At 33.4% G+C, this 27,126-nt stretch overlaps 7 protein-coding genes across 7 annotated transcripts in view; 4 read left to right on the top strand and 3 right to left on the bottom strand.

Moving 5' to 3' along the window:
* The window catches only part of LOC128674564 (matrix metalloproteinase-2-like), a 150,754-nt gene extending 146,573 nt beyond the window's left edge, over positions 1 to 4,181 (top strand). The window contains exons 9-12 of the mRNA XM_053753204.1: positions 446 to 587; positions 899 to 1,058; positions 1,231 to 1,334; positions 1,476 to 4,181. Of these exons, the coding sequence (XP_053609179.1) occupies positions 446 to 587; positions 899 to 1,058; positions 1,231 to 1,334; positions 1,476 to 1,756 (687 nt within the window). The 3' untranslated portion in view covers positions 1,757 to 4,181. The remainder of the gene's footprint in view (positions 1 to 445; positions 588 to 898; positions 1,059 to 1,230; positions 1,335 to 1,475) is intronic.
* An 812-nt stretch (positions 4,182 to 4,993) lies between these two features.
* LOC128674565 (uncharacterized protein) lies at positions 4,994 to 5,504 on the bottom strand. The gene has a single exon (XM_053753205.2). The coding sequence runs from the start codon at positions 5,314 to 5,316 to the stop codon at positions 5,050 to 5,052; it is 267 nt and encodes an 88-aa protein (XP_053609180.1). The 5' UTR covers positions 5,317 to 5,504; the 3' UTR covers positions 4,994 to 5,049.
* Positions 5,505 to 5,715: 211 nt separating this feature from the next.
* On the top strand, positions 5,716 to 14,036 carry LOC128674516 (uncharacterized protein). Its single transcript, XM_053753043.2, has 15 exons — positions 5,716 to 5,853; positions 5,934 to 6,290; positions 6,608 to 6,844; positions 7,014 to 7,118; positions 7,256 to 7,436; positions 7,538 to 7,629; positions 7,749 to 7,854; positions 8,313 to 8,504; positions 9,206 to 9,367; positions 9,713 to 9,816; positions 10,131 to 10,607; positions 11,035 to 11,237; positions 11,814 to 11,933; positions 13,294 to 13,402; positions 13,816 to 14,036. Exons 1-15 carry the CDS (start codon positions 5,818 to 5,820, stop codon positions 14,023 to 14,025), a joined length of 2,691 nt encoding a protein of 896 aa, XP_053609018.1. The 5' UTR covers positions 5,716 to 5,817; the 3' UTR covers positions 14,026 to 14,036.
* Positions 14,037 to 15,581: 1,545 nt separating this feature from the next.
* On the bottom strand, positions 15,582 to 17,556 carry TM9SF3 (Transmembrane 9 superfamily protein member 3). The gene has a single exon (XM_053753044.1). It carries the CDS (start codon positions 17,445 to 17,447, stop codon positions 15,720 to 15,722), a length of 1,728 nt encoding a protein of 575 aa, XP_053609019.1. The 5' UTR covers positions 17,448 to 17,556; the 3' UTR covers positions 15,582 to 15,719.
* Positions 17,557 to 17,744: 188 nt separating this feature from the next.
* Nle (Notchless) lies at positions 17,745 to 21,718 on the top strand. Its single transcript, XM_053753047.2, has 10 exons — positions 17,745 to 17,974; positions 18,061 to 18,218; positions 18,310 to 18,446; positions 18,641 to 18,815; positions 19,025 to 19,199; positions 19,300 to 19,444; positions 19,620 to 19,809; positions 19,948 to 20,111; positions 20,735 to 20,861; positions 21,608 to 21,718. The coding sequence occupies exons 1-10, from the start codon at positions 17,837 to 17,839 to the stop codon at positions 21,618 to 21,620; spliced, it is 1,422 nt and encodes a 473-aa protein (XP_053609022.1). The 5' UTR covers positions 17,745 to 17,836; the 3' UTR covers positions 21,621 to 21,718.
* On the bottom strand, positions 21,630 to 23,765 carry Sas10 (Something about silencing 10). The gene is made up of 2 exons (XM_053753048.2): positions 23,462 to 23,765; positions 21,630 to 23,108 (listed from the first exon to the last, which is right to left on the bottom strand). The coding sequence occupies exons 1-2, from the start codon at positions 23,476 to 23,478 to the stop codon at positions 21,710 to 21,712; spliced, it is 1,416 nt and encodes a 471-aa protein (XP_053609023.1). The 5' UTR covers positions 23,479 to 23,765; the 3' UTR covers positions 21,630 to 21,709.
* Positions 23,766 to 24,783: 1,018 nt separating this feature from the next.
* On the top strand, positions 24,784 to 26,393 carry LOC128674574 (cysteine-rich with EGF-like domain protein 2). The gene has a single exon (XM_053753224.1). The coding sequence runs from the start codon at positions 24,977 to 24,979 to the stop codon at positions 26,072 to 26,074; it is 1,098 nt and encodes a 365-aa protein (XP_053609199.1). The 5' UTR covers positions 24,784 to 24,976; the 3' UTR covers positions 26,075 to 26,393.
* The last annotated feature ends 733 nt before the right edge of the window (positions 26,394 to 27,126 follow it).

Here is a 27,126-nt window from a genome sequence, read left to right as displayed (position 1 = left end):
TCAACTATAAAAATAATAATAAAAGTAAGTAAATGCAATTAAAACTAATTATACCTATGCTGAAAACTTTCGAATATTTACAAAAATGCCAGTCCCGGCAATTCGTTGCAAGCTGGCAACATGGCCACATTATATGGTAATGCTGATTCTCTGGGCGAAATATACACCTGCCCTCTGATCATCAATCACTTATATAGTTATGATTTAATTTGTTTATCTACAGCCTCAATGTTGTCATAGGACAACGATCATCACCGTCATCCCTTTTCCACTTTTGCCTTTTATCTTTCGCATGTATAATCTTCTGTATCCCGTGTCAATCTATTTCATTCATTTAATTCTCCATATGGACACAACACCTACAGGCTTGATTTAAAAAAATCTCCATATAACGTGGCATATATTTCCCCGATGACGATAATATCAAACATTTATTCCTTTTCAGTATCACTGGAGGATAGGGGCCCAGGGTCATTATCCGGGCTACCCTATGGACATATCAAGAATGTGGCCAGGCCTGCCGAGAGACTTCACTCGCGTGGACGCAGTTTACGAGAGGCCGGACAGGAAGATTGCATTTTTCATAGGTAAAAGAGTTAAATCCGTACATGTACATTTTAAAATTTATTTGCATACCCGTAGAGTTCCAATAAATAAATAAATAAATAATAACAAAATAACAAAATATACTTATAAATTAATAACAAAATATACTGGTATATTCATTGAAAAATTTCGTGTCACCTATTTTAGGTCCTCAATGAACATTTGCTCGTGATTTTCCTAAACAACACATTCTCTGTTCCGCAAGTTGAAACTTAAAGAGTATTTTAAACTATTAAGTCTATATTATATTCATTCTTTATTTCTTAAGTTTATTTTCTGCACTTATTTTCAGGAAAAGAACTTTTCCTGTTCGACACTCAGAATTTGTTGCCGGGATATCCAAGAGCAATCAGAGAGCTGGGGCTGCCGAGCAGTCTGGAGAAGTTGGACGCAGCCATGGTGTGGGGGCATAACGGCAAAACTTACTTCTACAGCGGCTCTTTGTATTGGAAGTAAGCGATTTCGAACGATATTATATTCCCCTTTGTGAATAAGAATACTTGTTGCTCAAAAATTTTCACGTTTTCTTTATGTACCTACATGAGTTGAAGTTTATTTAGTTTAATGAACGTTTTCATCTCTGATAAGCATTGTCGAAAGTTTTCATTTTATCTTTTATTCCAGATACGATGAAGAAGAGGGCCACGTGGAGCTAGACTATCCGCGCGACATGTCGATGTGGAAGGGAGTGGGGTACAACATCGACAGCGTCTTCCAATGGAAGGATGGTAAGTTGATCTCTTTCAGTCACACTTCTAAGTTTGCCAAAAAGTGGATATCAATTGCCTTATTTCTTATTGAAATGCTGAATTTCACAGTCATTATTAATTTGTAAATGATTCATGTGCTACTATTTTCAATATCCCCAGGCAAAACCTACTTCTTCAAAGGTCGTGGGTTCTGGAAGTTTAACGACCTGCAGATGAAAGTGGAACATGAGAAGCAGCTACCATCTGCCCCGTTCTGGATGGGTTGCCCCACGGAGCGCACCAGCCGCCGCGCGCCCTTCCGCGTCCTCCCCGCGCCTGGCTCCACCCTCCGCTCGCCCAGTGCTGCCTCAGCAAGAGACTTCAACAAGCATTTACCTTTATTGTCTTCTGCTATTGTAATCTTACTTACGTTTTTGGTGAACAAAACTATCCGCTCGTAAGGCGACGAGCTGACCTATTAGTTACCTAACTGGCAATTATGACAGTATATTTCTTATTAGGCGTTATAGAACATTAAAGATGTTACACGATTTAATAGGAATAGAGCGAAATTAGTAGATACTATGTGTTCTATACTCCAATTAATTTTCTCTAACGTTATATTTCATTATGTTAGTACATAATTCTTTCGACTGCATAGTTATAACTTGCGTGCCACTTTAATAAAAACCGTAGGGTAAGTTGTTGATCCGTAAGTATATTTCTGATTTAACACGTTACATATCGAAATTGATGTCTGAATTTAAGGTCTAGTTTAGATATACATTATACTATTGCGCAAAATGCACTGCCTGTTTTAGTATAAATCTATACTATACTATTCTACTATTACTAATTTAAACCTATTAGGCTAATGTTACCTAGCGCGTCCTATAAATTCTCGAATTCGTTGTATGTACATTTTGATCTCAACATGATCGCGTGCTTGGTTATGAAATGTAAGGTACATAACACCATTCTTTTAGCTTCTGTACAGTTTGTAATGTCGTCGATGTCACTGTTTCCTTTTACGCTGGCGAGTGCTCTATGTGCGTTTTCATCATATGAGGACCAAACATTAATATTGAATAAGATTTTATTTTTTGTTGGAAAGAGAAAGATAGAGCACAAAGACGAAGAAAACTAGAGAGAAAATACAACTTCGCGGGTTATGTCGTACAAAGCGGCATGATGATGATGATAGGCAATGTTAAATTTTAAATTGTTTCTCTTTCTTTTATAAACGAAACGCAAGATGTGACGATATATATGTGCATATATACATATAGGTTTATCTGTCTATAATAAAGAATATGAACGTCAAACTCCACACCGAGCCATCGCCAGAGTAAGATCTCCATGGGAAAATGTTTTCATGTGCACATAACTTTAAAATCTATTTTAAAGTAGGTATATCATAATTACTCATTATACTTATGTAATCTGAAAAAGTATATTTTTAAGAAATGCCTGTTACACAAGAATGCCTTATATTTAAATAATTATTAAATTTCTAAATTCTTCTATATCTATAAACTTTTTTAATTTAAGATAACTATCGCTTATGCTGGTTAAAAGAGGTACACACATTCTACTTGTATTATATGTATTGAACTAATTAAGAGTCAATAGTTAAGATTTTAATGATGATTATAAATTAGGTTATGTATCTAATTCCTATACAATTATTTTTAACCTGAGCACGAGTTATAAAAAATGCTCATAATATTTATTGAAAGCAGAATACAAACTACTTACTTACTAATAATAACTACCCAATAATTATAATATGAATTAAAAATATTTAATAACATTCATCTTTTTACGTTCAATTTTACTTTGAACAAACTAACAAGGCATAATCTATCTTTCGTCTGGGACATAAGTGCCAACAGAGAAGTTTAGATGGTTTCCTACTTCTGTGAAATTGAAAATTAAAGATTCAAAATACGTTTTTATTAAAAATATATATGAAAAATATGTAATTGAAATGGCCTTATTGTACCTATTGTAAAGAATGCTTGAAGAATATGAATGTTGCCAACTGGGAATGGAAAATATGAGTGTGGTAAATGAATAATGGTGCTTGTTATAGTTAGTTATTGTACAGAATAAATTAACTTTTAATTTTTTTTTATATTATAACATGGTTACAAAATACTAAGTGTGAAAACCATGTTAAAATGTAATTTGTTTTACTATAATTGTGCTATCAATGAATACTCCGATTTTGTGTTTTCCTGAATAAATATATTTAAAAAAGTTTTTGAACAAAAACAAAAAGAAAAACGATTCCAAGGTTACAAAGCAAGTATCAGAAAAATTTTGGCCAAAAATAACTACCTATGAACTACCAAACCTACATAAAATGTACACAGAGAAGTATATGGAAAAGATTATTTAGTAGTACAATATAATTATAAAAAATCATACTTTACCTACTGTTCTTTTATATAGCTGTTAGTCAATATGCCTACCTATTTGTATTATACTTCCATATTTATATTATTATATATTATATTTATGTATTCTAAATTCTTGTGCAATCAACAATCAGCATAAATATTTAAAATAAGAATATTGTTAATAATTCTACATAATAATTAATACCTACCTACCTATGTGACTTATCCTATACTCCTTCAAGTTGCTCATTGTAATAAGGGTAACTTTTAGGTAGCTTTTTTACTGTCTCGTCGATCACAAATAATTTAATAATAACTGTGATATTTACTTGTATAAAATGCCATAAGAGATTGGCAATAAAAATAAAAAAGTTTTGTAATCAGTTTAATAATAATTATCCAATCTGTAGTTTCAAGTAATTGAATTTTAAGTTAACATAATATTTTACTTTAGGAGAAATGAATAAAAAACTTCTATGGACATTGTTTTTTTTTCTATATAATTCCCTACCTCCCTATAAAAGATAATGGAGAATTCCATTTCAGCTAAAATGTATTAAAAACTATAGATCATTTTTGATATCAAATAGTGGTATGGCTATTGGTTTAAATTATAGATTAGCAACATTCTAAGCTACATATAGAGTGGTATACTATCTATATACCTTGACTAACATTGAAAATCTTTCGAAAATAAACATTGAAAATTGGGAAAAAACTAAACCAAAATGTGCTAAGTTAATAGACAATTTTTTAATTAGATGATTATTATTCATTATTAGAAACACCAGTGAAAAAATACTGTGATGATGTTTTAACTAGTTTTTTTAAGATATGATAAAAATAAAATCACACATTTTTGGACTAATCCAAATGCTCCATACTTATTACCTATATTCTAACAAGAAATTACGAATGAGTAATATCTTAGTAAAAAAGCTATATTTGTTTGACAGCTACCAGTTTTTGTGTTTATGCTGATGACTTCATAATAAAAGTCATGTCAAAATTTTAGGTTTGTGTGATAATTGTTTATATTATTTTAATGTTTTTAAATGGATTTTAAATGTTTGTATAATGATATTGTTACAGTCTATGAATTATCATAATGATCAATAATGTATCTATTTTGTCTAGAGCATACATATTTTTTACATATCAATTGTAAATTGATTCAGTTTACTCCAACATATCTACAACGTCGTTTTTTGTTTTATCACTATTCTGTTAAATCAATGAAATTAATAATTTCAAGTGGCTCTTAAGTAATTCATTACAAATTAAAATGCAGAATATGTTTATCACTATTTATTGAACAACATAACAAATCCTTACCTTATTTAAAAATATTATTTATCTTTTTCGTTCAGTCCTAATTCTTTGAAGCCCAGCTTTGACCAATCTTCTTTGGCCATCAGGTTATGTTCCATCCTACAAGCCAAGTAATCTTTAGCCTCATCCCGGCACATAGAGTTATCGCTATTGTTGCTAAACAAACATTTCATGTACTTCGTCATGCTCTTCTTGCAGAGACCTTCGTGATCCAGAGGAAAGCTGCCTTTATCAGGTGGTGTAGGGATAAATTGTTTCTGACCAAACGTCATCGCTGTCGACATTTTTGGTGACTTGGCTTGAGTATTGAAATATTAAGAAGACTCCTTAACGATGGTTTAATAGTAAAACAAATATAGGTTTTTTTGTTAATTATTTAAACATTTGTGTAGATACGTTCAAAACAAAACAGAGCAGTAGCAAAGGAACAGCTGCTTTTGACATTGACATTGCCAATCCATCCAATATTCACGTTTAGAAATTTAACTTTTTTACACAGAAAAGTTTACATCGTTTACAATAGTAGCGCGGTTGCCGAACCGAAACCCAAACCATCCGATTCGGAAACCATGCTAACACATTCCTTACTTTTTCCGAACTGTCCATGAGTGAGGGTAAATTTTTATGTCACTGTCAGTGCAGTCACTGACAGTGACATAAACACATAGTTTTGTATTACTGACATCAAAGAGTGCACGTGTGAGGTGTGTTTGTTAGGTACCTAATATGTTATGATCGAGAAATTGTGAATTTCAATACAATTATAATAAAGATTAAGGAGTAAAATGTCTCGACTTATCATAAAAAATTTACCGAACAAGGTATGTAAATCTGTTGTACTTTATTCGATCTTTAAAACTTTGTACAAAGTGGTCTAATATTAATTTTTTTCGTGTTTCAGGTGACTGCTGAAGGTCTGAAAGAAATTTTCAGTCAAAAGGGAGAAGTAACAGACGTTCAGTTGAAATATACGAAAGATGGCAAATTTAGAAACTTCGCCTTTGTTGGTTACAAAACTGATGAGCAAGCTGCAGAAGCTCTTAACTATTTCAATGGAACTTGCATTAGATCTATGAAAATCGACGTTCAAGTTTGTGCTAATTTAGGTGATGAGAAAAAACCTAGAGCATGGAGCAAATATGCACCTGATAGCACAGCATACAAAAAGCTACATAAAAATGAATCAGAAGTAAAAACAAATAAAAAAGAGAGAAAAATTGAGAAAAATAAAAACAAAATTAAAGAATTGTTGAAAAAGGTTATTTTTTATAATTTTTACTAACTATAGCCAGTGACTCCACCCACAAACCACCTAAAATATACAAACCTTCACCCACAATAGCATCTCCTTGGCAATTAACTTTTAATAAGGAAGAGCTTATGTTTAACCTGATGACCTTCAACTGTCTATTTCAATTTCATCAAGATAGCTCCAGCAGTTTTCCTGTGAAAGTAAAACAGACTTTCCCATTACAGATATTGATCATGAATTTTCTTGATCAATTTCTGTGATATTAACAAATTTAAAAATACATTTTTCATTTACTATCCAATTAAATGTATTTACTGTTGTAGCACAAGGATGATCCATTATTTGCAGAGTTCATAGAAGCACATGTAAACGATAACACTACATGGATCAAGGATGCCTTTGAGAAAGCTGTCAATAACGATGAGGAAGATAGTGGAGTTGATGATGAAACAACCGGAAAAGATTCTAGTATAGGAAGGTCTGAAACATATAGTAAGGAAACAGATGAGAAACTTGTACAAGAAGAGAAGGTAGCCAATAAACAGATTAGTGATTTAGAAGTAAGTAAAGCAATTTCTTATGATCATCATTGTTTTAACTGCTGATCATAGGCTTTTTGCATATGCCACCCTCCTCTGTCCTGTGTTTAAGATTAATTCCAGAGATAAGTTATAAAAAAACTGCTTTATTATACTGATTCACATTGACTAATAAAAACTTGTGTTCCAGTACATGAAGCTGTTGATGAAAAGAGTTGGTAGTACAGGAGAAACAAAAACCACTAAAGTTGATGAACCAAAGAAAATAAGACATCGAGAACTGTTCCATGTTAAAGTGAGTTTATAACTATTTATTAATAAACTACTTAATAGTGCATAATATGAGATTTATAAATTTTGATTTATATTTTTTCTATGTAAGAGGTAAAACATATTTATTTACAGCCTAATATTTTTACTTTTGATCTTCAGGTAAATGGACTGCCTTTTGCATGCAAGAAAAAAGACATAAAAGAATTTTTCAGACCACTTGTTCCATATTCAATACGACTTCCTATGGGAAAAGGAAAGAAATTAGCAGGATTTTGTTATGTTGGATTTAGGACAGACAAAGAGTTGAAGAAAGCTTTAGGGAAAGACAAATTATTTATTGGTAAGCCATATTTTGTTAAGAATTTCTTAATCTTTGAAATTAGTCATTTAAGTCTATAAATGTATTTGTTTTATTTTTTTACTATTTGACTACTGCTTCAGGTAAAAATCGTGTTCACATACACCAGTATGAGGATAAAGCAAAAAAAAATGCTGAAGAAGAGGAAGAAAAGGTTCAAAAGAAAAAACAAGAGGTATGTTCAATGTAGAATTTTAGAGTATTTACACAATCTATTTTATAATAACTTTTTTGTCAAATAGCAATTATTTATCTTAGTTTTCACAAACCCTTTTATTTCTTACTTTATTTCAGCAAGAAAGCAATGAAGAAAGTATTGGAGAAAGTGGTTGCATTTTTGTTAGAAATCTTCCTTATATAGTATCAGAAGCGGAACTCACAGCCCTCTTTGAAAAATATGGTAAAAGTAATTATTATTAAAAAAACAGTAAACTATAATTAAAAATTCAAATTTCAATCGGTATCCAAACATTTGAATAACAAAATTTTTTAAATTGTGTCTTGCTTTTGATGGAATTCAGTGTTATTACTTACTTTTTTTTTTAATGAGGACAAACCACACATATTGAGCTAGCCCCAAAGTAAGTTCGAGGCTTGTGTTATGGGATACTAACTCAACGATACTATATTTTATAACAAATACATTATATAGATAAACATCCAAGACCCGGGCCAATCAGAAAAAGATCGTTTTCCATCATGACCCGACCGGGGATCGAACCCGGGACCTCGCGGTTCAGTGGCAAGAACTTTACCACTGTGCCACCGAGGTCGTCAGTTATCTTGGGGTATCTCTTGTAAGGCACCACATTCTAATGTTAAAAATGGTAAATTAATAAAAGAAAATATAAATATCAGGTCCTATTACTGAGGTGAACATGCCGATCGACCCCGTGCTCCGGCAAGCGAAGGGCTTCGCCACGGTCACGTTCATGATGCCCGACCACGCGGTGAACGCGTACTCTCAACTGGACGGAACCAGTTTCTGCGGCAGGATGTTGCATCTGCTGCCTGGGAGGACTGAGAAACTGGACCAGGACAGCGATGATGGTATATGATGCTACTCAAAGGCTAGGTCATAACGATATATTTACCAGCGGATGCCCGTGGATCCGCCCTTATTATGTTTGACCCCGTGGGTCGTGATCTATATCCATTACTGTAATTTTATCAAAATCGGCCCAGTGTTTTAGTGATAAAAGTGTAACAGACTGATAGACTTTCACATTTATAATATTAGTATGGATGTGAAAGTATTAATTATAACTGCAAAAGTTTGTATGTTTATGTGCGAGTGAAAATGCTACTCCTATTATTTATTAGTACTCTAATTACACACTAAAACTTATTAATATAAACAAGTTCCATACTGTCGTAGACATGTCTGAAATAGCGCTACGCTATATAAATAAAAAATACCGTTTAGCTGAAATTATTTACTAATCTTATTCTCACAAAATATACATATGTAGAAGGAACTCACATACTTTGCATAAAGTTGAAAGGATCAAGAAATAGAATAATACAATCAGTATTCAATTATACTTCCTATAATGAATAATAATGAACAAAGTGAAATAATTTAAGCGTGAAAACATTTATTCAGGGCTGACAACGAGTACGTGACACCTGTGATGTTGCAATCGTCCATTGGCTGCGGTGACCACTTCCCAACTGCCAGGGCATCCGCATGCCTATTTACATGCTCAGTAGAATAAAAATAATAACATTGTATGTTCATATGTTTACAGAGGGTCTGACGTTCAAAGAGAAGAAGGCGAAGAAGCTGAAGGCGCAAGCGAAGTCTTCTCATAACTGGAACGTTTTGTTCCTGGGCGCCAACGCCGTCGCGGACGTGGTTGCCTCCACATACAACACAACTAAAGAACAACTGCTCAATGATAATAACAAAAGTAAGCACAAAAGCAATTTTATTTATTCAACTTTATTATTACTACTTCTCAGGCTCAATGACTCTTGATCTTAGTCTCCGAAACGAGAGAGCGCCGTAGTCTTCTGTTCTGCGCTTTGGTTCCCAAGTTCCCAATTCACGCACATCAGCCTCAACAGAGTCACTTTAGCATTATCCATTGAAGCTTAATTTGTACAGCATACATAGTAAACGCCATATGAGTGGACTTAATGCTACAACTTACAAGCATTATCTAACAGTCAATCTTTATTAAATAAGTAGTGGCCCGACCATACAAATCTGGAAAGTAAAATATGTACTTATTTAAAACTTCCTTTTTTTTCAGATACAAGCGCGGCCGTTAGATTGGCTCTCGGAGAGACTCAGTTGGTTGCGGAAACTAGAAACTTCTTAGAAAGCAATGGAGTATATTTAGATGCCTTTAACAAGGTAAACTTAATTAATATGTATAATGTAAAAATTACGTGAATTGATAACTGACGCTCCAATGGAAAGGTTAGGTTATATGTTAGTTTAGGGCAGCCGCTTACAACGTATTAGCAAGTTGAACGTGTTGAGCAACTTCCCTTCATAAAGTTTTCTCCAAAACCTTTTCTCGTGGATTTTTACAATTTATGATTAATTTAATCCCAACATAATGTAGTCCAAACATAAAAAAAATCTTTTTTTAATACAATTCATCTTACATTTTCTTAGGGGAATTTCTGTCATCTCATTAAATTCTTGTCGTTTTCTATTTTCAGCCAGCAAATAGAAGATCAAAAACATGTATAATTGTTAAGAATTTACCTTCGAACACGGAAAAAGATGAAATAAAGCCGATATTCGAAAAACATGGGCACTTGGCGCGGTTTTTGATGCCAAAACATGGTATCACCGCTCTAGTTGACTTCATCGAACCATTTGAAGCAAAGAAAGCTTTTAGTAAATTAGCTTATTCTCAGTTTAAAACTGCGCCATTATATTTAGAATGGGCACCTGAAAATGTTTTTATTAAATCGAAAGAAAAAGTAATGGATACGAAAGAAAGTGAGGAAATAGAAACTAAAACTTCCGAACAAACTGAAATGAAATCAGAAACCAATATTAAAGAAGACAAAGAAACAAATATAAATAAGTCAGTCAGTGAACTAGTGGAGGAAGAGGAAACGCCAGAAAATGATACAACCTTGTTTGTTAAAAATCTCAACTTCATAACCACTGACGACAGTTTGAGAGTAGTTAGTATTCATTCCACTTGTATTGACAACAAAATTACTGATATGGAGGAGCTAGCACAAATTTTTACGAATATGTAATCGTATCGCCATCGACAAATTATGGAAAATGTAGTTGTTTTTACATATTAAAAATGGGAAGATTTGTCTGTCACGCTTTCACAACTAAACCACTGAACCAATTTTCGTTGTTTAGATTGCATATAGTTATCCGAGTTCAAACACAGGCTGCTTTTTTCAAAATGTTATCCCTCCAGAGACAAGACATGAGGGTGAAAGTATCTCAAACGCGCCCGATACCCTTTTACTTATTAAAAACTTTTTTATTCTACTATTTTATCAATTAGACTACATGACATATATTATTTAGCATTTGACTGTACAATAAATATGCGTTAATCGTGACGACTATAAGATAAATTTGTTCCAGCATTTTTCGAGTTGCGGCAAAGTTTTCAGCGCCACAATAGCAAAAAAGAAAGATCCAAAAAATCCGGGCCAGTTACTGTCGATGGGGTATGGGTTCGTGCAATTTTACAGAAAGCAGGCAGCGAATGAAGCACTCAAATCATTGCAGAGTTCTACTTTAGAGGGAAAGACCTTGGAACTGAAGCGATCGGAACGTGCTAACTCGTAAGTTTGAAATATTACATACCTACAATTTTAATTACATTCTGACCATATTTAGACGCATACAACTAAGAAAATAAACAATTCTAGGTTGAGACACCACCTCTAGGTACTTCTATTTTAAAGAATCGAAATAATATTATAGTTATCAATGAACTTGATTATGGTATCAAACTTGTAATGTTTTAAAGATAAGATAGCTTCGATCGGTTAATTATTCAGATAATAAGTTACTTATTTCCAGTGAATGAAAAAGTTGTCGCAAATATGTCTCTTACTCTTACATTACGGTAAATGATCAAGAGAACTCAATTCCTAGAATTCAATAAATTAAATGTATAAGGAAATTGAAAAATATAGGCACCTACAGAAACGTATTTATAATATATGAAGCTGGCATATATCTGATGTACCTATATAAAGATCTGCCTCAACTCCACCATAAAGCTAAACATAGCCTTCAAGTTTCGGAACTCTTGGTTCTGTCTACCTCCTAAAGCATATAGATATGATAGTAAATCTATAAATAAAGATATCGATTATCGATATCAAATTTTAAAACGCATCACTTATTTCTAGGAATGAAGTGAAAACTTCTAAGAAGACCAATAACAAAACGACAGCACAGAATGGCACAAAAATATTGGTGCGCAATGTGCCCTTCCAGGCGAACCGTAATGAATTACATGAAATATTCAGGTATGTATGAATAACAATTAATTTTAATTGCTTCGTCGCTTCCCGCTGTCTATTCCTATGTATACTTTAGAACTATAAAACTAACGCAACGGATTTTGATGCGGGTTTTTTAAATAAATACAAAATAAAATGTGATACCTGATGAAGGTTTAGGTGTATATTATGGTTTATCCGAGTAAATAAACAGAGTGAATAAACAGTTGACGAAAACCAGGCCGCCCCAGTACGACATGTAAGGGTCGTGATATATACAGAGTCGTCATGCGATGCCATGGCCTAAGCGTGACAGAAAGACAAATTTTCGCACTTATAATTATTGCCATCGGCTAATAAAATGTTCAGGAGTTATTGTGAAATTGAGTAACGACATTCGATATTCGTCATGACGCCTCATAACGCCGCGCCATCCAAACGTTCACATTTTTATTATTTTGTAGAATTACTGGCTTCAAATTTCTCTATTCCATTTTTTTTAAATATATACCTAATGGATGTATTTATATGGTATTTATATTATTTACTCAATTCATACACTGTCACTACAATTCCATAGCGTATTTACTTAATTTTAATGCCTACCTATAATATATACCTACCTACTACCTAAATACATACCTACGCTATCGCATTGGAGTATGCATTTATAAAATCAGTCGAGATTCACATTATAAATTCAACCATAACGAATGTCTAATAGGCCGCATTGTGATATTGCTGATAAATGTTCTGGTAGCGATAATTCATTAGTAGTTAAAAAGTAATTACTGTGGATATCGAGTTATACAGTTGAGCACACGGTCGAATTTGCTTGTGTTGAAACGTCACATCACATGGCAATGTGAAACACTGATAAACATTATAATTTAATAATGATATATGTAAAACTAAGAGTCAGATGTGGGATGCGCATACAATCACATCATATTTTTAATCTATACAACCATTGCTCCTTATTTCGATCGTGTAAGTTTTCGGGATAAAAACTCGAAGTTAATAGTTGCCTAATGTGTTCATTGGACGGTAGTGATAAATAAAATTACGTACTTGAGCTGGTACAATGATCACATTAGATAATTAACATTTTAGAAAACTTCATACAACTATTATGTAGGTACCTGAAAGTGGAAAATTAAAACACTACTTTATTTAGTTTAGAAGCGTGGGAAAAATCAAAATCAGTACAAATCCATACCCTCCCGTATGCGAGGTGACTAAGGAATGAAAAGTATTGACAGCTGGATAGGTGACAACTGCATTCCCAAAGAGGGTATAGGGTAGCACCACAAAGGGTAGGTGTCATGCAAGCAACCGGACGTAAAAACATAGCCGAATTTTCCAAATTTAAACACTTTTGTTTCAGAGCTTTCGGTGAAATAAAAACTTTGAGAATACCTAAGAAGCTGACTCCAGGCTCCGATCAACATCGTGGTTTTGCATTCATAGACTACTATTCTAAAGCTGATGCCAAGGTGAACCACAACTAAATAAATTACTAAATATAAAACCAATTTCATTCATCAGGATTATTTCGTTGTAACAGTTTTTGGGTAATGAATCATTGGTAACTAGTAGGCGGTTAAGTTTCAGAAGTTTATCTAACATGCAATTATACCTTATAACCTAACTCCACTTTTGTTAGGAATTATACATATCTTATGAACTCATCATATTGATTTATTGTTACAAGTAAATCTATTTCTATTGGCTGCCGTACGACTATATAAATAATAGGTAGGTGAAGACGGAGACTATTTTGAGACTTATTATTTTCCACTTTATGTTCGATAAGAGAGGATAGGTACCTATTAATTCAGCTCACCAAAGAAATCTGACTAAAATCCATATAATCTTATTGTAATAAATATATGTATAATTTTTTTAGAGTGCATTTGACGCGCTATGTCAATCCACCCATCTCTACGGACGACGGTTAGTGCTGGAATGGGCTGACCAAACGGACGAAAATGAAGATGTAAGTGCCCTTAGGAAGCGAACGGCTCAGAACTTCAACGCTAAGTCTCCAGGCGGCAAGAAGTCCAGGAAGGGTGCGGTTGATGTAGACACCTTTGTAGAAGGTGACAATAAAATGTGAATTAATTTCAACACTGTTTTTATTTTATTTCCCAAGTAGAGTACATGTATACGTCATACATTTATCTATATTAGAACTAATTGATAAAATGTTTACCTACATCATTTGAAATGAAATTTCGTTGAACATAAAACAGTAATAATTGTATTAACTAAAACGCTCTTCTGTCGTTTGTAGAGTTAGTTTTTTGATAATGAATTGAAATCACACAGAAAGATAAACATCAAACTACGCAAATAACCATTATGATCTGAAGGAAAGTATACATGTGTGACTCATTATATTATTTTTTTTTTACAATAAAATCACATTAACAATGTCGTGTTATTCGTATTATAACAAATGACATAAAACATATTATGTATAATACTTTGTGTTGTAAATTTAAATGCCCCATACTAGCTTTTGCCATACTAGGTAAGAATGGATGGACTGAATACTGAAAAAAATATTTAAGGACTCTGTATTACCACTCCCATCTGTAAGAATTTTGGGATAAAAACGTATATATATAAATACACCTATGTTAACCCTATTCATATCCTACCAATACGTAATGAACAGCTCAGTGGTTGAAAAGTTGCAAATGAAGCCCAAACTTAAATTTATTGTATTGGTACGATACATCATTGAATTAAAATTTCATATTCTAGTATTTACAATAAAATTAAATTTATACCAATTATATCTAAAATCTAGAGACTTGGGCGCATATTAACAGAATGCTTCATATGAAGTTTTCTAAATAGTGGTTTAATTACCACATTAAAATACAATGTTATAAATATTATACAGACCATAAAGAGCAATTTGAAATATTTTTTATGTACAATACAGATTGTGAACCACATTCTCTTAATCTCAACCCACATCAAAATCAGTACATTGAATGCAGCTGCCCTAAAACACACTCAGCCCAGAATCATTATACCACCAGAATGAAACTAATTTCTTCGATCTGTCCAATTTTCTTTGGATAGGAATAGTTAGACTGCACCCAACATTCAGGACTTCATAGAGATTGAGTACAAGATTCTTGTAACAATAAGCATGTGAACTGTTGTCCATGTCCAGTTCAGTCATACTGAACTGATGCTATTTGCAGAACCATACAATGTCATTACAACTAATTAATTCTAAAGGACTGGGAGATTATTTACAATTTGTTGTTGTTTGTAAATTATCTGAACATATGTATAAAAAATATGAAAAAAATCACATTCTCAAACATAAGTCTAATTCTTCTAGTAACATTTTCACTTTTAATTAACTTATGAAATGAACAAATAACAATGTATTTTCAACATGCAAAAAATAACACCATATTTTAAAATTGATATCATTTAAAATTGTGCTGATTAATCATGGAAAGTACCCATGTGTATACTAATTAATTAACAAGCATTAGTTTGGGAATGTAATCAAATGAACTTGCTGTAACAATGAGGTTTTTAACTATAATATTTGTATGTGATTCAACCTTGTGGAAGGTGTTTTAAGACAATTTTAACACCAAGAGATGTCACATTAATCCAAATATAGCTACTCAGCCATAAAATATTCAAACACAAAATAAAATAATCTCAAAATGAATTCATTTGAGTTATATTAAGTATTAATGAAATTAATAACTAAAAAAACTCATATTTAATTGGAATCAGGACATACTCATATTATCAAATAGCATAAATGCATTAATCAATTTTCACAGTTGAATATATTTTCCGAACAAATATGCTAGTACCCAAATATCCAACAGTTCCACATATAATACCAAGAGCCAAACTAAACAGAGCCATGTACCCAAAATAGAAAGTAGTCTGGAAAAGCCCATACATTTTAGTTTTGAATATGAAGTAGTAGAATGAATACATGTAGACATAGAGAGCTGTGCTTCCAGCAGACAAGAAGCTAGTCCACTGCCAGCGATAGTCCTCGGCATTCAGCAAGAAGTATGTACAAACAATAGTCACACATACAGTCACAATCATCAGAATCAAGAATACTAGCAACATGAATCCATAGACATAGTAAATTTTGTAGGCCCAGAATGAGGTAAATATGAAATACATTTCGATAAAAATGGATCCAAAGGGAAGGATACCTCCCATAAGGATGATAACAAGAGGCTCCATAAACCATTTCTTTTCAGGTATTGGTCTAGGGACAGCATTGATGCGGCAAGGATAATCAGGTTGGCCAGCCAGGTTGCGGCCGAGAACAGTGCCCACTAATGTCAAGGGCAAAATAACAAAAGTACAGATTGACATGACTGCAATCATGCTGCTGAATGGGATGGCTCTAGAGGCATGATAATACATAGCAATGAAATTGATGAAGAATGCTGTCCCACACACCATCACAGGAAGCAAGAAAGCAGAGAGAAGCATCTGTTTGATCCAAAGTTTCCCACCCATTCTTGCATAAAGAGAGCCCCCAAAATAACCATTGATTGAAGAGGTTGCAGCATAAATGAATATGGCAGTTGATAGCAAGGAACCCCTTTCAGTATAGAGTTCACCAAATATAGTGAAAATAATAACACCCAGAGTCACAACAGTGAGTTGGTATCCAGAACCAACCAAGGCAGAGAATAAAGCCAAATGTGGAACTGGGCGGAACACATCACCATGCACCTGCTTCCAACCATATTCATCACCCAAATCCTTTTCTAAATCATCAAGATCATCATCCTTAGAATACCTAGCATAATCTTTACGTAGGGTTCTCATCAAAATCATAGAGACTAGACCTACTAGAAATATAACCATCATGAAACTATTAAAGATACTAAACCAATGGATCCTGTGTTGGAAAAAGTTTGTGTCCAAATACTTGTCAAATCGATCTTCAAAGCTGATGTCACTCTTCTTCCAATTAACTTCATAAGTGAATGGGATATTCGCATTGGGTGTTAAAAGTTCTTTATTCTCAGCAGTAAGACTTACTTCAACAATTCTATTGCCATTGTATCCAATATCAAATTTCTTATGAGTCCAAATGTAATACTGGTCTCTATCAATTTCTCCAAGAATGCCCCAAATAGGTAGGTCATCTATGTACATCTGATACCAATAGTGGTTCTTCACTGCATAAACGAGCGCTAAATAGTGTTGCTCAGTAAGTGATATGGCACAATATTGTTGTGCTGGAACATTTTCCTTGAAGGCAATGTCCAGACCACTGAACTCTAATTCAACACCCTGAAGAGCTTCCGACAATGTTTCATGATAGTGCGCAATTTTCACTTTGGTGCCACCACAAAGAGGCAGCGAAAAAAAGGCATAAGTTTCTTGACGATTGTGATATGGGCCTACCGTATTCATCCATAGCACGACTTGCTCTTTATCATTATAAGTGTGTGTGTGTTCATCACAATTTACTACACTCCAGAGTACAAACAAAAGGCATAAAGCTTTCATTGTTAATCTAAATTTCAGGTAAAAGTTACTGCTAATTTAAAATAAAATAAACATAACACGTATGTGGAATGCCGCTGTCCGACATTTAATTAATGTTGCCAGAATATGAAATGAACGCTTTTCTGTACCTAACATACAGTGCTGTACTCTGGCGGGATAAATGTGCAGTAATACTCCCTATTTAGCAACTTTTCAAGTGTCGCAAATATCAGGACTTACATAAGAAAAGAATACTAAGAGCCAACCTAGAGCACTGACTGGGTATAAGTAGCAGTTGGCAACACTGACTGATGAAATTTTTTAGGTTATGATCATGTTCATGTTGTTAAGTACGTCTTCTACCTACTTTTCGTTTGAACATTTGCAGTAAACTTACTCAATTTATAAAAATGGAAGTAGATTTACCGAGTTGTATACAAGCAAAATTGAAATCAGACACGGGAGAAGAAGTAGGAGGAACTTTGGACTTGCCCTTAAATATTACTAAAGATCAGCTACAACTTATTTGCAATGCACTCCTAGAAGAGGTGATAATGTTTTCGATGTACCTACGTACTTATATATTGTCTTGTTTATGTGATACTAGATTATTAATAACATATTTGCATTATAGGAAGACAAACCGTTCCTATTTTTTGTCAAAAATGTCGAAATAACATCAACATTAAAAGAGTCCCTAGACATCAAAAGCCTGAATTCAGAAGAAGTTATAGAAATAATCTATCAGCAACAAGCAGTTTTTAGAGTACGACCAGTAACAAGATGTACAAGGTATGTATGTATAAATAATAAATAGTCTTAACTTAAAATCAATCTTTGTGTTTTGAAAATACTCATGATCTGAATGATTCTATATTTTTAGTTCTATACCTGGACACGCAGAAGCTGTAATTTCAACTAGCTTTAGTCCCTCTGGGAAACAATTGGCAAGTGGCTCGGGTGACACAACTGTTCGATTTTGGGATCTAAGTACACAAACACCTCTTCATGTTTGTAAAGGTAAAATATTTTTTTATTTGTAGGTAACATGGAAAATAGGTGCTTTAATTTATTATTTTACTATACAAAGTACATAAATTATAGTATAATAAATTTCCTGTCTTGCCTGAAAATGTAATTGTTAATAGTTGGTGAGCTGGAGAGTGACATATGCTTTTTTTGACCATGATAATATAAAATTATTCTTTTTTTAGGACACTCCAACTGGGTGCTCTGCATTAGTTGGTCACCAGATGGTACAAAATTAGCATCGGCTTGTAAACAGGGTAAAATTATTTTATGGGATCCAAATACTGGCAAGCAGATTGGCAAAACTATGATTGGCCATAAACAATGGATTACAGCACTAGCTTGGGAACCATATCACAAGTAGGTGGATACTAATCAGAGATAAACTGTTTTTGGGGTCATAATTCTATATCAGGACTTACTTTTAGCCTTTGTGCTTTTTGTATTCATAAAAAAACTAGTTTCTTTTGCTCTAAACCATATGTTGAAAAATTCATTCAATCCGTAAATACTTATTGGATTGTGTTTTGAAAAATTAATATGATGTGTAATAGAAATATATTTTGCAGAAACCCAGAGTGTAGAAAAATAGCAAGCTCTTCTAAGGATGGTGATGTGAGAATATGGGATGCAGTAACAGGAATAACAGTTTTAAGTTTATGTGGCCATTTCAAGGCAGTAACTGGAGTTAAATGGGGAGGCAATGGGCTCATATACACATCATCACAAGATAGAACTATCAAGGTATGAATGCACTATTTGCATGTGTATACTTACAAGGTTTCACAGTAGCTCTATGTGCCTTTTTTTACATACATTTCATAATTTGTATAATCATTTATAGGTATGGAGAGCTGATGATGGTATTCTATGTAGGACATTAGAAGGACATGCTCATTGGGTGAATACATTAGCATTAAGCACAGACTATGTATTACGCACAAGTCCATTTCACCCTGTCACAGATCAGTATGGTTTTATCAGTGATAGTAAGTCAAATTCTATTAAAATTTATTTAATAAAATTCTAGTATGGTTATGAAATTTTTGGACTAAAAATATGAAGTACTTGGATCTTGTTGTTGACACACAAATTTAATCATAATATAGATTATGATATGTACAATATTAGATGATTTGTGTTTTTTTTTGTTACACTTTGCAGAAAAGGTGTTGCAGCAACGAGCTTTGGAAAGGTACGAAGCAGTGTGTACTCAAGGACAAGAAAAGCTGGTGTCTGGGTCTGACGACTTTACTCTATTTTTGTGGTTGCCAGAAAAGGAGAAGAGACCAATGGCAAGAATGACTGGTCATCAACAACTTATAAATGATGTAAAATTCTCGCCAGATACAAGGTAGTACACAGCTGTACAAATTTTAAATCAATTTAGTTGATCCCAAATTAAAAAGAATTGTAATATGAGTTGTTAAATTGATCATGTTTTACTATCGTGTTTTATTTCATTGTTCTTATTTAATTCTTATTTTGACAGAATAATTGCATCTGCATCATTTGATAAGTCAGTGAAACTGTGGGAAGCAGCCAGCGGGAAGTTCATCACAACACTGAGAGGTCATGTGCAAGCAGTGTATATGGTGGCCTGGTCTGCAGATTCTAGACTTCTGCTTAGCTCCAGTGCAGATTCCACATTGAAAGGTTTGCCAGTTTTATATTAAGTAAGTACTTAAATTCAGTGCTGAATTAACTATATTGCAAGAAATATCCACAAATATTTTCTGGCTAAACTTAGCTGCAGCTGGCCTTATTTGGCTAGACCAAGATGTTTTGGACCTGATATGAATATGAGTGCATCTAATTTTCGACCTTATTGACTTTAAGTATCTTTGATACTTGTTTACTTTTAGGTGAAGTGGTGTTAATAGAATTCAAAGATATGGCATAGTCAATTAGGTCCAAAATCGTATGCACTCATATTGAAGTGCTTAGCATTCATGTCAGGTCTAAAAAACGGATGTACACAAAATTTGTTAATCTTAAATACATTCTGTGACAGACCTGTGTAACCAATATAGACTGGCTACACCAAGTTCTAGCGGGAATGATGAGGTTAATTAAACCTAGGCCTAGTTGAACATAAGCAGGCTACACTTGGTCTAACCATAGAAGCTGCACTTTAGATCTAGTTGAACTTAAGCTACACTTAACATATTCACTGATTTATCTTTTGCAAGAGAACTTTTACAACTATAGGAAACATTTTGCATTCATGATACATCATGATCCATTCTTAATTCATATAAAAACTTTTCATGTTCTAGTATGGAATATGAAGACTAAAAAGTTGGAGCTGGATTTGCCAGGTCATGCTGACGAAGTATATGCTGTGGACTGGTCTCCAGATGGCGCGTATGTAGCGTCAGGAGGAAAAGACAAAGTATTGAAGTTGTAAGTTTTATTACACACTTTTTACCATAAGAAATAAAAAGCATCCCTAAAGCATTACAAAAGGGTTATGTTGGCCAGCAAAAAAATATATTTAATTGATCAATTACATATTGTAGCAAATATGTAATTGGTCAATTAAATATATTTTATGGTCAGCAAATATATATAAATTTATCTTCATTTTACATTATTTTGAACAGCAAAATAATTATTTGGGCAGTAAGATTTGGTCAGCAACAATTGGGCAGCAGAGTCTAGCAGCAGCTCTGTTGGGTGAATATATGTGCGAATATACATACACCCAAGATATATAACAAGATAACTCCTCAACCATCCTCTGAGCACGTACTTTATTGTGAGCATGTGTCACATGCTCACAATAAAGTACGTGGTCAAAACTATACTGAAACATATCATGATTGTGATCAAGTACTGATGAAAGGAAAATATATATATGTATAATTAACCAAAAAAAAACTTAATAAAAGATCGAGTTGACCAGTTCCCCCGGCAGCACCCGTACACGAGTTGACACGTGAGTCAGCCATCGCGAAGCTCAACCACAATGAGGGAACCTCCCGACCTGATCCCCCGTTTATGGAACTAGAGCTTTTTTATGGAAGTGATACATGCGTGGTCATTACTCTATGAACATTGTCTACTCATCTGCTAATTCTATTCTATTTAAACCATCAATTTTAAAACAAATGATCAATAGTAGTATTAAAGTGATTTCATTGTTTCAGGTGGCAACATTGAAACTTCATATCAGTGGATTATTTTATTGTAGAAATAAGATTCATTGTACAATATACATTATTTTTTCAATAAATAAATACAATGAAAAATCACTTAATTTTAACACTTTTCTTAACATTAGCCTTAATACCAGAAGCTTCACCTGCATAACGGGTGACCTCAGTTCGAGGCTCACGTACTGCACCCTTCCTTCTGATCTTAGCTTTTCTGTACTTTAGCTTATGTTTAACTCTGGGATTTCTCTGGTCTTTCTTTCTATGTGGTGTCAAACCTTTATTTTTAGCAATTTGGTATGTAATTTCACGTTTATCTCCTTCAACTACTAAGGATTGAGATGTAGAAGGTTTGTTCTCAATTTCATTATCATTTGGCAAAGTGTCATCATTGTCTGAGAATCCACTCTCTTCTGATTCATTGTCATACCTGGCATTTCCAATGTCTTTAGCATTCATATTGGGTAGATCATTTCCTTCAAAGCCATCATCATCAGAAACACCTGTGTCCTCACCATCATTTTTCTCAATGGCACTTATTAATTTGAGTTTCTTTGGTGCTGACTCTGGGTCTGCTTTTCCAGATTTGCGTTTCATACTCTCTTTCTTCTCCATCTTCAAATCTGTTACAGTTAATTCCAAATTACTCTTCATGGCTGCCAAAATTTTTTCAATTTGAGGTTTAATAACTTCTAAATAGATAGGCTCCATTTTGTTCAATAACTGACTATATTGATACAATCGTTTTATGACTGGATGATTTTGTATATTGACTCTCTGACTTTTTAAAAGTAAATAAAAACTAATATTTGTGCAGTAATTCAATATCAAATCATAATTTGTTTTTACAAATTTAGATGCTGGGCATTTCGGTAATTTGCCATCTTTCACCAATTCTAAAACTGGCTGTAAGTCATCTTTAGCTACTGTCAATTTTGTTTTAAAATCATCTATAAGTCCTGCAAACTCTGGGCTTTCTTTTTCAAACAGCTGTATTTTTTGCCTCTTTGTCATTTGACTGAGGTCACTTTTAATAACTGATTCCTTTTCTTCTGCTGCTTGGATCTGTTTTGTGAAAAAATCAAGTGTAAAATCTTCTTCACTAAGTTGTTCCAACAGGCGCTTTTGTATATTTCTAGCCTCTTCTTCTTCCATAAGAGCTGCCTCTTCATCTTGACCAAACCCGCCATAGTCCTCATCAACATAGTCTGTAGAATAGTAAGATTTTTTTTTCTTTCCCCAAGCTTTGGAGTCAGGTAAATCATCATCTGATTTTTCTTGCCCTTCTACGTCACTGTCAGCTATGGCAAGATCATCCTCTTCATTATCAGAGTCTCTATCTGACTCTGAGAATGCATAAATTTCATCCTCATTATCTGAATCTTCATGTTTCCGCTTTTGAACTTTAGCAATTATTTTTTTTTCTTTTTCTGTATATTCATCTTCAGAACCAGAAGGCTCATAGTTCTCCTTGACATCAAATTTTGAATTTATTCTGAAACAAGACAAAAATAGTTTTAAAGACTAGTCTACAGTTTTGTAGAGGATACAATCTTCCTTAAATTAGTATCTAGTAAATTTGGCATTTATCAGAATCACAAAAATAAAATTATGTTATGACACCTTTGGTTGTCTTATTTAGAAACAACTTCGTTCAGCCTACACAAGGAAATAGTAGCATGCGTTTTCTTGTCTTGAGGCTGTGTTTTATCAATCATTGAGTTGCGATTAACGCTGCAACAAGAAGACATGAAGAACTGAACAGCTGGGCTCAATGTTCGTGAAAAGATAATGGTGTTCCTACCGAAATAATCACAAAGCAAATATAAGAAAAAGAAACGTTGTTACCTTATTTTATCTGCCATTGTATCAAAATAGAATGCATACACAAAAAAATATTAATATGTACTTTTTATCATAAAATCGCATGTCACTATCTTGAGGTTACAAATGCCATCGATATTAAAAGCTAAACTTAGGTAAAATTATAAAAATGATAAACGATTCCTCGAATATGTTTAATGAAATAAGGGCGAAATCCTGGAATTATTCCAGAAAATCAAAAACCACGCACACAGCACATTTTTTGGATCCCCAAAGTGAAAATGACATGACGGATGACGGAACGGACGTGACAAGTTATTGCAATGACAGAGGCGGTAATGTGATTTGAGTGTGACATTTTATTTTTGTAACGTAACACAGACCATTTACAAGAGAAAGATTAAACTATAGATCCAGTCATGTGCGTATTGGGGATACAAAGGAAGAAACGAAACAGTATTATTTTTGTCTCTCATCACGTGCCGAGTCCAATCTTCATTTATATATGAAAATAGCGGCCCGTCCCGGCTTGCTCAAATAATACCATATTAAAAGCTATGTTTCTCCTGAAGATTTCGACTGTATCTGAGTTAAATTTCATCAATATCGGCCCAGTAGTTTTTTAATTTAATCATTACAAACAAAAAAATAAATATACAAATATTTTGCCTTTATATTAGTATGAATAGTACGGATAAAATACTTAGTTTTTTATACACTGTACTGTTAACATTGTGTAAGACTTTTTGACCAAATGAATGTTCTACGATATCTGTGACCAAATCGCATATTTTCGGGATCAAAATCTAAGGTATATCAGCTACCTCATTACCAAATTTCGTAAAAATTGGTACAGCCGTTTAAACTAACAAACATTATTACAAACTTTTGCCTTTATAATAGCACATAATGGGAACGGATTGGGCACGGATTGGGCCAGGAGATTGTACATATGTATGGAAATCTTTTATCTCATGTGGTTACACTCGTCCGACGCTTCGTCTTATACACTCATGAATCTATATGTTCATTAAATAGTTAAAACGTAGGTACTTTAAGCTTTAATGTTGTGTTTTGTCTTTCTGTCAATGGCAAATGTTATAGTGCGATAGTGATAAGATATATCTTAGCATTTTTAATTATCGGTTTTAATTATCAGTGATAAATTTCTTGGCTTTTGTTTACTAGCTTCGATGTTATTTTTTATGAGATTGTTTCCTGTGTTGCCTAAGAGAGACCCATTCACGAGCTGGCTTCAGTATTAAAATATATATCTTCATGTACTTACACAACAATGCCTACAACTATTTTTTTAAACTTCACTTGACATATGTCACTGTGACAAGACAAGTTTTATCTTTGAATGTTTTTAATTTTAAGGTTATCAATTTCACGATTAAGGTAAAGTTTTGTTTTTACTTATTTACAGAAATACCAATAACCAGAGTACTTAGGTATTTGGCAAAACTGAATAATCATATTCTTAATATTGCACATACACCGGTGCCTAATTTATTTACCGAACTTGAAACTTTTGCCATGATTACAAATATTTGTTTGTACACAATCTTGTATTTATTTAATTGTGATATAGTTTTAAGTATAAAAAGGACGTTACCTAATTTAGATGAAATAAACTCTAAAAAGCCAAATGAATGCAGACGTTGTGAGATATTAGCAGACTCTTTTAATTATTGGATAGAAAAAACGTCGCGTGGCAAATACGAAGGTGGTGATGCAGCATGGGAAGAAGCGAAATTAAAATCCTATGCTCACAGCGAAATCCGCCTTGTAGAAGTTCAAGAAGGCCTTTGTTCGGAAGTTAAAAAGCATCAAGATGATTGCTATACATTAGCTGAAGAATCAGAACAAGTTCTTGAGAAATGGTGGTTCAGTGAGGGCCCTAGTTCAGCTGACTTATATACATGGCTATGTATAGAAACATTGCAATATTGTTGTCCAAAAAATCACTATGGAGAATTTTGTTTACCCTGTCTATATGGTAGGAATAATTATGTATGCAGTGGACATGGCACATGTAATGGTGATGGAACAAGAAAAGGAGACGGTAAATGTGAATGTAAAAAGGGCTATGATGGGACATCATGTGAAGAGTGTGCTAAAAACTATTATCACAGTGAAAACACATGTAATCTTTGCCACAAAGCCTGCAATGAGTGCACAGATGAGGGTGCTGATAAGTGCAATGAATGTAAACCTGGTTGGTCACTGCAGTCAGGCACATGTATAGATATTGATGAATGCATAATAACAAATTTATGTAAACCTGATCAATATTGTTTGAATAAAGAGGGATCCTACATTTGTAAATCATGTGATAAATCATGTAAAACTTGTGTGGGGAGTGGACTTTCAAACTGCACTTCTTGTAACCCTGACCATGTTTTGTGGAGTGGTTTTTGTATGGATGACAAACTGAAGAGTGATCTCTTGAGAAATACACTCAAAAAGTTATCATTGTATTGTGGCTTGCTTATCATTGCATTTTTTATATTCAGGAATTCAAAAACATTAGCATCATTAGTAATTTTAATTATTTCTACATTTGTTTATTTTTCTGAAAAGTCTTCTGACATCAATACTGTAGATGTGATATCAAACTTATATTTAAAGTAGTTGCTTAATTTATTACTGTCTACCTTGCAAACGGGTGCATAGGCACCAGTCAAAATATGTTTACCTATTGTGTCTTGTTTCTCCGCAATCAATGGGTTAATTAGAATAATTGATACATAATTACAATTTTCACATTTTTCATTCTTCCTTGACCTTAATTTTATTTCACATGAAGACCAAACAGTTAAAGATCAAGTTCTAATGTTGATTTTAATGATATATTTATAAATAGTCTATTTATAAATGTATCTCAGATAACACACATCCAAACATCCCACATTCATAATTAGCTAAGCATAAAAGTGAACTTTTATTTGTCTGACTGTGTTTTATTTCAATGGATCACAATAACATGTTTTAGTTTTTATTAAAGTGCCTGTGAAGGTCTAATCCTAACTAATATAAATGTGACAGTAAATTTCTTTGATACCTCTTCACGCATCATCTACTAGACCAATTGTTATGAAATTTGTTAAACGGGTAGAAAATAACCTGGAATAACACATACTTTTTATCCTGAGATTTCTACGGGAGCGAGGCCCAGTTTATCAAAACGGTAGCAAATCACGACTTCGTCAGAATATATCATGACAACATGTTAGACAAATAAAAACACTAGCTTTTGCCCGCGGCTTCGACCGCGTGAATTTCATAGTAAAATCTAGATCATTATTTTATCGCGTTTTCTGTAAGACATATATGATTAAATTTCGTATTTTTTCTCATCTTTCGCTCAATTTCCTGTTTCCCGCTATGTGTCTCGTCCCGCAACCTGTCCAATCCCGCTTCCCTTCATGTAGGGATCCCGTACCGTTTCCTACATATTTTTATTTTCTCATCACGTCTTTCGCAATGTGTCCACTCCCACCCCATTTTCCACTACGTGTCTCCGTCCCATTTCCCGCTTTCTGCAACGCGTGCCGTCCTATTTTCCACGATCTAATTACGTCCCGTTTTTTATTAGCCACAAATGTAAATTTACGGGTCTCTCTTCGAAAATAATGAAGTTTTCACCTCTACATCATTCCCCTAGAGATACAATTTTCTAAAAA

The sequence above is a fragment of the Plodia interpunctella genome, chromosome 13 (genome assembly GCF_027563975.2).
Source record: "Plodia interpunctella isolate USDA-ARS_2022_Savannah chromosome 13, ilPloInte3.2, whole genome shotgun sequence".
In the NCBI taxonomy this organism is placed as follows: domain Eukaryota; kingdom Metazoa; phylum Arthropoda; class Insecta; order Lepidoptera; family Pyralidae; genus Plodia; species Plodia interpunctella.
Note: the sequence above shows the minus strand (reverse complement) of the source record. Positions and strands in the feature narration are given on the sequence as shown.